Raw genomic sequence first — 10,920 nt, forward strand, 5'->3', positions numbered from 1 at the left:
AAAGAGCAAAGCAAGCAACAGTCTCTCTTTTATCTTGCAATTCCAGACCACTTGGTTGGTGAGGCTGTACTGTCTGTTTTTAGTCTTGGGGTAGAATGAAGGTTGATAGGTCTAGGCTTTGGATTCCTTTCTAGCTGGAGAACTAGGTAAAGAGTTACTGATATTGCTGGGCATGGTGCCGCAGGCCTTTAGTCCCAGCACACAGGAGGCAGAGGCAGGGGGATATATATCAGTTGAAGCCAGCTGGGCTACATAGCAAGTTCCAGGGCAGCTGGGGCTATAGGGAGACCTTGTCCCAAAACAAGAAAATTAAAAGATAAAAAAAAAGTTACGGATATTAAATGCCCAAGATTAGAGTCCACGTCGAACTTTTAAACCTTGTGGCAGTTCTGTTCGTGTACCTCTAAGATGCCCCTCCCCTTTGTAGACTTTTTTTTGAATAATGAGTTAACAAAACTACAGTGGTGAATCCCTTTCATTCCTGGCCATATCTTCATAGTTGCTGAAGGATGTGGAGTTTCATAGAGCCAATGGGCAGACTTGTTGAAGACCTCCTTGGACCGTTACAACGTTACTGAGCAATTCAAGTTTCCATGATCTTAAGGTATTGTTTTCAGCTGAAATAAAAATGAACAGGATAATCACAGGCAGAGCTGTGTGCTCAGCTTCAGCACAATCCTGTGGCATCTAAGACTCATCTAATACATACAAGACCCAAAAGGATCCTCAGGCGTGTCTGCACGGTACCATGAAAACCAGGACACCAGGCTTCCTCACCACTGGGCTATGCTTGTAGGAAGGACATTCAATTGAGCTTTAATCAAGCAATTAACTTGCAGTGACAGCCACAGCTCTAGCAATTACAATTAAAGACCCTTCCTCACTGGTTGAGGGTTGGTGCGTGCTAAGCCTGCGGCCAGAGGGAGCAGTCTGCATTACAGTACTCAGATGATGTAAGCGCTCTTATTTCAAATAAAACGTAAACAAGTCTCAAGATGGCAACATGGGAGAGATGACAGATATTCTGGCCACTTCATGACAAGCACTTGGGCATTTAAAAAAATTGCAATGTTTATCAGCCTACCATTAAAAACATACAATTTACAAAGGCAAAATAATAATAGTAATATTTAACAACATGCAACTAATTGAATACATTTTTAGCTTTTCATCAGAGATACAACCTAGATTTAAGACTCTTTTCAAATACACTAAGCAGATAGACATGGTTATTTTTTATGCTCAAAGCAGCCAGTATAAAGAGATGAGAATAGTGGCCGTTAGGGTAAATGCTGCCTTTAGCAGATTTTCCCGGAAAAACCTCGAAGACTGTATCTATTTTTGACCACCATTAATTACCAAGCTGGTACTGGGTGATCTCTGACTTCCTGGTATTCTAAATTAACTCAGATTTTGGACAAGGTCTTTTCTTTCCCAGGCCTTAGGAGGAGTGCTAATTACAAAATACTTTATTTAAACACTAGAAAGTCATTCATGAAACCATGCCAAGCCTCAGATTTGAAAGCACTTTAAAATATCCTTGCAACAGCCGCACTATTTTAGACTTTATTTTTAGAGGCATAGTGTTTGTTTTTCTGGGAAAAAAATTAAAACATGAAAAGTATGCTGGGAACAAATCCACAGTAATGATCTGCACATACATGTTGCAGGGGAAATATTTTCAACGTAAAACAGCGAGCCCAGCAGCAGACTCTGCAGAGGTGGCTTGACAGATAGCAGTTATTTCTTTTTTTGCTTTTCAGTGCTGAGCTTTTTATCTTTTAACAAGTGTGTGTGTGTGTGTGTGTGTGTACACGTGCATGCATGCATGAGCATGAACATGAATGCAGTGACAACAGAGACCACAAGAGGGCATCAGATTCCCCCCCAAATGGATTTATAGGTGGTTATGAGCTGCCTAGGTGATTGGAACTGACCTGTCCTCTGCAAGAGCTCTTAACTGCTGAGTCATCCCTCCAGCCCCTATTGCTGACCATTTAAAAGGAGATAACTTTAAAAGTTGTCAAGTTGTTACTGCATGTAAATACAATTTCTTGACCTTAACTTGCACATAATTATTATGGAAAGTTATAATATTCTTTTCCTTTCATGCACATTTTACAAACATAACATTGTGGAAATGAGAAGCAGAAATGAAGTGGAATTTGCTAGAAAACTGACATGATTTAGTACAAAATAGAATTTGCCTATAAAACTTGTTATCCAATGATGTGGATCCATACCATTCCATACTGGACATTCATAGATAAAAATGTCCCAAGTGGTTAGCTAATGGTTATATCCAATTTAGGAAGTACCCTGATCAGATGTCTCTGAATCCCTGAGAGTATCAGCATGAGTCTATTGATGCCTAGAACCTAACAGTATAGGTTTGGAACTATTTGCTAGACAACCAAGTATATGTTTACATCATGTATTTAAAAGCAAAAGTCGCTTTAAAAGGCTAGGGCATCATTTCCACCCAGAATGTCCAGAGATGCATAAAGAGGGCTGTTTCAAGTCTTGGAATATGACGCCACAGTGATTTCTGGGAGGGCGAGGCATGTGGTGATTTTTAACACTGATGGAGGCCGGTGTGTGAGGCTGGCACTACCCACCACGCCCTGTGTGGAAGGCAGCTGACCCCAGCAACAGTGCTTCTGCGGTACGGCTGCTGCTGCTCAGAGACACCAAAAACCATGGGAACACTTAGGGCTGCAAACACCTTCATCACTGCATGGCTGCTCCTTGGCACCTGATCACATGAGACACTCTGACAACCTAGCAAAAGTAACAAGGTATTCAAATGGCCCAGCCAATCATACTTGATGGAAACTGTGTCCATGTGGGTGTTTCACCACATTTCTTGTCATGCCATGGGTAGCCACAATGACCCTGCTGTGTATTTTGTGTGAGCCAAGCCTAAAGCCATCACATTTCTGTAAGATCATACGCACCAGGACAGAATATCACTTCGGTCCAGAAAATTAATTGTGCTGGTTTGAAGGAGAACATCCCCCGTAGGTGCCAAGTATTTGAACATTTTGTCCCCACTTGGTGGCTCTGTTTAGGGAGGTCTTAGAAGCTGTGGTCATGCTGGAGGAAGCACATCACTGGGGTGGGCTTAGAGAGTTCTTAAGCCTTTCCAGATCTCCAGTCACTCTCTGGCTCCTGTGCCTGCTTGAAGATGTGAGAGCTTAGCTTCTGCTCCTCCTCAGGCCAGCTCTGCTGCCACGCCTCCATAAGATAAATACACTCTTCCTTTTATAAGTTCCCTTGTTCATGGTGTTTCTATCGTAGCAACAGAAAAGTGACTAACACAATAATGTTCCTGAAAAGGCCTGTGTGGCTCCCATTACTACTGTGGGCGCTGTGGAAGCTGGGCAGAGCTGTTCCTGGCCTCTAGCTCATGCTGAGGTCATTTTAAAGGCATTTTACCCTGCTCTCCACTGCATTCACTCAAGGCACATCCTTGATGCCAGATGGACATTGCTGAGGTCGGTGTGACCAACAGTTAAAAGCTTCTGTATTTCCAAGTAACCACCAGCAGAGTTTGCTGGCTCTGATTCTTTGGAGAGCAGGCTATAAAACCCTGTCTCTGACTCTACGAGGGTTCAATGGGAACCCATCTTAGTGGTCCCACAGCTATTTATCAATGTTCCTTCCCTTCAGATGAAAAAAATAAAGACAATACCTCGGCTCTGATGGGACATCTTTTCACATTGTTTCTATGGAGATTGTTGCATGTAAGGATTAGGGAGAAAAATCAAAAAGGAACTTGTCTGTAGGAAGAACAAGAAAGTGAAATCTCCCAGCTGAAGGATGGGAATAACTAAGGTGTGGGATAGGACTCCTCAGAGGTGACAGGTGAGGCTTGCAAAGGAAGAGACAGGTGTTCCCTGGACTTACCCTCCCATCCTCTGAGCCCACTCTCAGGGGGTTGGTCAGGGCCACCGTGCTGTGGTTTGGAGCTTTCCGACTGATCACGCAAGGAAGCACGGGTGGCCAAGATCAGCGCCACCAAACGGTAGAGATGCAATGCCATCACAAGGAAATTCTTCACCGCAAAGAACACCAGCATGTGGTTGATGACTTTGAAATAGGTCATCAGTATGAGGCGCACGATGAGGAAGGGACCATCTTGAATGAAGATGCTGAGGCCAATGCTCCACAGATCCGCACTGTACTGGCACAGGAACAGCCTGAGAAAGCCCCTGGCTTTCACGGACGAGGGACACACCAGTTTCAGCTGGACTGAGAACGCAAGATATACCAGTTAACGTTCTGAAATGCAAAGTATAAGAGGGAATCTGACAGGTCACTAATAAAATAGATGATCTGGTTGTAGAAGAGAGAAAATGACTCGGTAATTTAATTTAACCCTGGGAAAAACGGGTGAGACTTCCCCCATTTCAGTCTTTTCCACTGTGGCCACACTGTTCTATTCACTTAAAAGATGGTCCCTTCCTGAGCGTGTGCCTCATATTGATGGCTCATTAGAGATCCTCTTCCAGTCTCCCTGCTGGAGAGGACCAATTAAATTAGATGATATTAAAGAAATTGCTGTGTGTGTTTTTTTTGGGGGGGGGCGGGGCTCTGCATCATGGAGAGGCAGCAGAGACCTGAACTCAGGACCTCCTCAGGGAACCTGGTAGCTTCCTTTAGCTGCCTCATATTCTCGCAATGGGATTTTGGCCAAGTTGCAAAGCCTTCCCAAGCTTCAGTTTCTTCCCATGACAACTGGGATAACTGTGGGGCAGGCTTACTGGCTCTCTCTCTGTCTCCTCCTCAGGTTTTTTTCCTCTGGAAAATGAGTCCCTTCCTTGACTGGCAGAGAAAGGACAGTGGTCATGGCCTGGATGGACCCAGACATTTCCTCTGGAATTCCCCTATGCGCTGGGTGACCCAGTTGCATGTGTAAATTGTGCTGTGAAAATTCAAGTGCGTATAATTCAAATTCAGACATAACTCATGCTAGGCCTGTTTTTCAAGTGGTGGTGGTTGGGGGAGGAAGCCCAACTAGATGCCACTGTCAGTTCACGTTGTCCTAATTCTGTCAGCCTTTGTTTCACAATTTACAAGAAAGGCTGCAATTCCAGATCTTATTCAGCTGAACAAAAGAAGACCCAATCAACAGATGAACCTTCCTCTTTTAATTGCTAAAATGTAAATTTAATTCAAGGTCAAGGGCAGAAAATAATCCTTTTGTAACAATCAGGCCTTCCATTTGGAGTTTTCAAACAAAGAAAGCCTTCATCTAGCAAGAGCCTGAAAATATTATGAAGCGGCATTGATACGGATGAGCACAATGCACTTTGTCGGAAAACACAATAGTGATTTAATCAGAAGTGACATTTGGTCTTTGTTTTTCAAACAGCTGCATAACATTAGTACCCCTGAAAGTTTATAAAATTTCTTAAATCAATTTTTTTTTTCTTAGCACATCTGTAAACCACAGAATAGTGAGAGGGTGAAGGATCAAGGAAAGACCAATAGAAGACCAGCAAGTGTCTTTCCTGAGAAGTCAGGCTCAGGAATTCCCTCCCGAAGCCTCCTGAGGATATTACCCAACATGCAAAAGATGGAGTCAGTATTCTCCCAGGACGGCAGCTGATTGCTTCTGCTTGCTGGATAACAAGTCCCATTTATATCCTGGGGCACACTTTGGCAAAATCGCGGTGTTATTTGCTCGTTTTTATGGTTATTAATCTGTAATTGGGATTTTTCTGTTTTGAAAAGGCCAGGCCAGTCTTTCCATTCCAATGGATTTTCATCTATTCTGGTGACAATTTTATTCAAGAAAGTATGTGCTGAGATCCAAAATATTTTCACCTCTGGGTCTATTAGAGTAGACCCCAAAAGACACTGAAATGCGAACTCCATCCATTCTAAGGCTGACTCTCATCCTGAAGCCAGCAGGGAGAATGTCACAAAAAATAAAATAGACTGAGAAATGTAATTATTAACGTCTAGTTGTTTCTTTAGAACAAAGTGGTAAGTCAGAGAAGTGCCAGGTCAAAGTTCTGCATACCAAGAACCTACGCTAGGACTCCAGGGTGACTCTGCCCCGTGGAGTTCTCTGTCTCATTTCTCTGCTACCTAGCATGGTAGCCACACATGGGAACTGAGTAGGTGAGTGAGAAAACACCAGTGTCACCCGGGACTTTGCTCTACACAGCTGTGTGGCTCGTGGGTACCAGCCACACTGGAAAATCCACCTGCAGATATGAATAGCACAGAATGTCCTGCAAATACTTTGCCTCTTGACAATCCTTAAGGGCTTATGATTTCATTAAGGGTACATCACAGGCGATTGTGAGGGCCACCACTGAGAGAAATTTTAATTGTCTATATGTGGCTTTGAAACTTTGAAACTATTCCCTTAATACATGGGTCTGCCCAAAAGAAAAGAGGGAAGTAATTGATTGAAAATCCGAAGGAGAGGAAGCCAGCAACGTGCCAAGCACATTAGAAAGTACATCTGTTGAGTCGTGCCACAAACCACTAAGTTCATCATCCCATTTCATGGATGAAAAACTGAGGCATACATAACTAATTTGGGGGTGAATTATAGATAAGTTTCAGTAGCATTGTTTGAATTAAAATAAAGCAACTCAATTATCCACTCAACTTTTCTTTATTCTTTTGGATTTTTTCAAGATAGGGCCTCATACAGATCAAGCTGATTTGAAACTTGCTATGCAGGCAAGGATGGCTCTCAGCGCCTGATCCTCCTGCCTCTGCCATTAAAGGGCTGGGATCGAAGATGAGCACCACCATACCTGGCTACACTCAATGATCTAAACTTACCATACACCAGAGTGCATCTCACTTTGCTTAGTTAAGTATCGGTAGACTTTCCCTTTAAGCTGAACTACAACTAGCATTAAATCATCAAAACAATATTCCTTTCCATTGCCTCCTCTATTTTAGCACAGTTTATATTTAAGAGTCATGGTTTTCTGTTTCTTCGCACGAATACCAACATTTACCTGCCAGGTCGAGTGGAAACTGCAGCATACTCCAAGTCCATATAACAAGGATACCAGAGACCAGTGCAGGGTTAGTCCTAGCATATAAAGACATTGTAAATTAACAGTAAAGCATATGATCACGTGCAGAAGATGGAAATCAGCTCAGTCCATGAACCACTTCTAAATAAAGCTCTTGTGAATTGGCACAATATCTTGTGAGAAAATAAATCCATGAAAAAAATAGCTAAGCAGGATTGTAATTGGAACCGTACGGAAGGTGAGATGCAAACCCCGTGTAAATGCACTATAAATCTACGATATTTAGAATGTAGAAAAAGAGTGCTTGTTTTAAAGTCGTGTTTCTTTTTAATTGTGGATATGCGGATTGAACTTTCTAGGTATTGAATAGCAAGAACCATTGATCATTAGTTCAATAGGAATTAAAGTTACTAGTCACTGAATATATATTTTGCCTTGGCCCACTTACAAAAAGTGATTTTTAAAATTAAATTTGTTTTGTAACCTGAAAATTTTCCCTTTTGCTTCTGTTAAAAACTATATCAAATAATTCTATTATAGCATTACTTAATATGTAAGTTTATTGCTGTGTCTAAAATAAAGTTTGTTTTAAAAAAACCAATGTAGGCATAAATGCGGATAGAGCGCTTGGCCCCACCATACTTAGCTTCAGCTGTCATCTTGACGGGACACAGAATCTAAGAAGAGGGGGCCTCAGCTGAGGGATTCCTTCCATCAGACTGGCCTGTGGCTACATCTCTGAGATGTTTTCTTGATTGTTAATTGATGTTCAGCCCAATATGAGAGCATATACACACACACACACTGAATGTAGACTGTACAAAAGAAGGGCCTGTGTTAGAGGAAATACACGAAAGTCACAGATCTAGGAGAATATTCTGGAAAATTAAGTCAGAACAAAGGAAAGTGGCAAAAATGCAAGGATATCAAAGGACCAAAGTTATTCATTTTAAGCAAATCTACAAAGGGCGTTATCGACTTGAAGTCCATAGTATAAGAACTTCTTGTTTCTATCTTTTTCCAAATGGAATTTTTGATTGGAGAGGGCTAGAAAATCATCAGAAAAAAAATAATTGAAACCACACTAAATGAGGTGATTGCAGGGGATATCAGTAAATGTTTCAAGTGCCGAGACCTTGAGAAATTAAATCTCAAAACTCTGAGAGAATTTGTAAATGAGATTTCTAAGCTGTCATTATCTTGGCAGTTAATGGTGGAGACAAGGTTGGTGACAGAAAAAAACGAAGTCTCAGCTTTAAAAAGGAAGCAGCACTATGTCTCGAAGTACAAAATCGTATTACCACTAATGCCTAGTTAGATAATATAAGTGATTCTTCAAAAGAGTTTTGAGAGCCCTGATAGAAGACGGAAGAAATTACTAAGAATCGACAGAAGTTCCCTGCAAATAACTGCTCTCAAGTAAGCTTTTCTTCTTTTTCAAAAATAGATTTGGGATTACCAAGCAGGCAATGCTATAAATCGATAATAGACATTTGGATTTAGTTAAACCTCCCAAAATCTCTCCCTTAGTGTCCTTATTAACAAAATTAAGAAATATTCTGTATGTGAGTACTGTTAGGTGGATTTCTGACTGTGCGAATGACTCCCCAAAGGGACTTCTCGAATGCATTGCTGCGGGCTCTGTTTCTGACTCTGTTTTTTATCAGTGACCTCATTGATGATGCTGACAGAAATCTTCACATGTGCACATAAGATACAGAGACAGAAAACCAGTCCTGTAGAAGACACATTCAGGATTCCAAAAGATATGACGGAATCACCTAAATTGGAATGGAACAGGATAAAAGAGATTCCATTTCCCAGAAGCAGTTTATGAATTGTCCCTTGATATCTAATTATGAGTCCACAGCATGACATGATTTATGGTTTTCCAGAGTCAAATGCAATCATAGGTCAATTCACAAGAAACATGAAACAGAATTTTAAGTGGCAGTCCCTTGAGAAGGCAGACTATAAATATTTCTTCTTTACAATGTCTGTGTCAATACACAGTACACCTTCCATTTTTAACTGCTAGTACCTATGGATCTCAGAGGTGCAAACCAAGCAGTTTTCCAAACATCGAACTCCAGGACTACACATCCTGTTCATAGTGACTTAACAAGAAGGCTCGGGGGTTATACGTTTGGTCAAGGAAGAAACTGAGGCACAGTGAGCTGAGCAAATACGTCCAAACCAATTTGCTTATAATAATTAAAACTATATTCTTAATAACTACTAAATAATTAATAATAAACTGATTTCTGCATCTATCCTTTTTACAAAAGATTTTTAATTTTCGGGGCGTGTGTGTGTGTGCGTGTGTGTGTGTGTACCAAGTGAGTGCAGATGCCTGCAAAGGCCAGAAGGGGGCATTGGATCGCTTAGAGTTGGAGTAACAGAGGGTTATGTGTCACCCAACTTGGGTGCTGGCAACTTATGATCAGTCTTCTGGAAGACCAGCAAGTGCTCTTAATTGCTAAGCCATCTCTCCTGCCTGCATCTACCATTTTAATTAGTTGTATTAATTACTTTTCGTCTGGCTGTTTCAAAACAAATGACCAAAGTAAATTAAGAGAGGAAAAGTTTATCTTGGCTCCTAGTTTGAGGGATATGATCCATCATGGTGGGCAGGCATGTCTGCAAAAGTATGAAGGAACTGGTCAATGGTGTTACTGTCAGGAAGTAAAGAAATGCACACTGGTCTTCTGGTCACTTTCTATCTTTTGCTTTTTGTTCCCTCTCGTGCCCCAGCCCACAAGATGGTGCCCCCCACATTCAGAGTGGGTCTTCCCTTCTCAGTTAAACCTTTCTGGAAACACCCTCACAGATATGCCAAGAGCTGTGTCCAGGTGATTCTAAACCCCATCACCCAGTCTATTATACCATTTCCAGGAATTGGATGCAAAATTTTAGCCTGCTCTATTCCAGAATGTTCAGAATGCATCTGTAATATGCATTGTGCTTCAGGTTTGAGAAGAGTACATTTATTTCCTTGTACGAAAGGGCAGAGACTTCGATCGTCAGTAACTTCTGAGCTATGTTGGATAAGAATAGCCCAAGAAACCAAAAACTAGAGAAGATGTCCTACAAAGGGGTTTAGTGAAGGGAAGAAATTAAACTTCTATCTCATGATTTTAGAGAGGCAGCTCAGGCTCAAAGGATTTCAGTTGCAACTGTAAGAATCCAAACTTCACCACAACAGAGAAAAGTAGCTTCTAATAATATTGCTGGAATGATAATATGACGGAATAAGTCACTTCTTGGAGATAGCCTCTATCAGGATTTATCCCACAGAGACTGCAAGAAAATTGTTACTTCAGAGGGTCTTTGAAATACATGCAAATAGATTTTTTCCTAAAATGGTCATTTTTGAAGGTTCTTGCAATCACAAAATTTAATAACTCAACCAAAAATACATGCGGGATTTGTCTGCAAGGCAGCAGACTGCAGTGGGTGCATAGTCTCTGGTGCCAAGTGACTGGAATTCAAACACCAGCTCCCACTATCTCAAGAGAAGCAAAAAAAGAGCCTCTAATCCCAGACTGATGGCTTACAGGCTACATCAAAGAACACGGTGTCTAACATCTGCATGCTGTTGTTTATTCATATACATTATGAGGATGACAGTTACAATAGATGCTGGGTTTTGCACGACCACTTAAGTGTGTTATTTTAATGTGAAACATATCTCTTTGTACAGCGTCTAAGAGAGGTAGTGAATGGGGGACTAATATGTGTTTATTTTTTATTACACATCATCTGAGACCTTCTAATACTCTTGTTTATAAAAATGATACTTGCCATATCTGCTTTGGAGTACAAATGTGGGACTAATTAATCATTATATGAAGGTCTGTAGAACACTTCTTAGTCTACAGTAAATCATAAATAAGCATTAACTTAG

At 41.2% G+C, this 10,920-nt stretch overlaps 1 protein-coding gene across 1 annotated transcript in view; it reads right to left on the bottom strand.

Annotated features, from left to right (window-relative positions):
* Positions 1–1,248: 1,248 nt before the first annotated feature.
* Tmem26 (transmembrane protein 26) overlaps positions 1,249–10,920 on the bottom strand; it is a 51,554-nt gene continuing 41,882 nt past the window's right edge. Inside the window, exons 9-10 of the mRNA XM_029565532.1 lie at positions 6,993–7,069; positions 1,249–4,254 (exon numbers count right to left, since the gene is read on the bottom strand). Coding sequence (XP_029421392.1) covers positions 3,833–4,254; positions 6,993–7,069 — 499 coding nt within the window. The 3' untranslated portion in view covers positions 1,249–3,832. The remainder of the gene's footprint in view (positions 4,255–6,992; positions 7,070–10,920) is intronic.

Source organism: Nannospalax galili, unplaced genomic scaffold (assembly GCF_000622305.1).
Source record: "Nannospalax galili isolate Female #2095 unplaced genomic scaffold, S.galili_v1.0 scaffold178, whole genome shotgun sequence".
NCBI lineage: Eukaryota > Metazoa > Chordata > Mammalia > Rodentia > Spalacidae > Nannospalax > Nannospalax galili.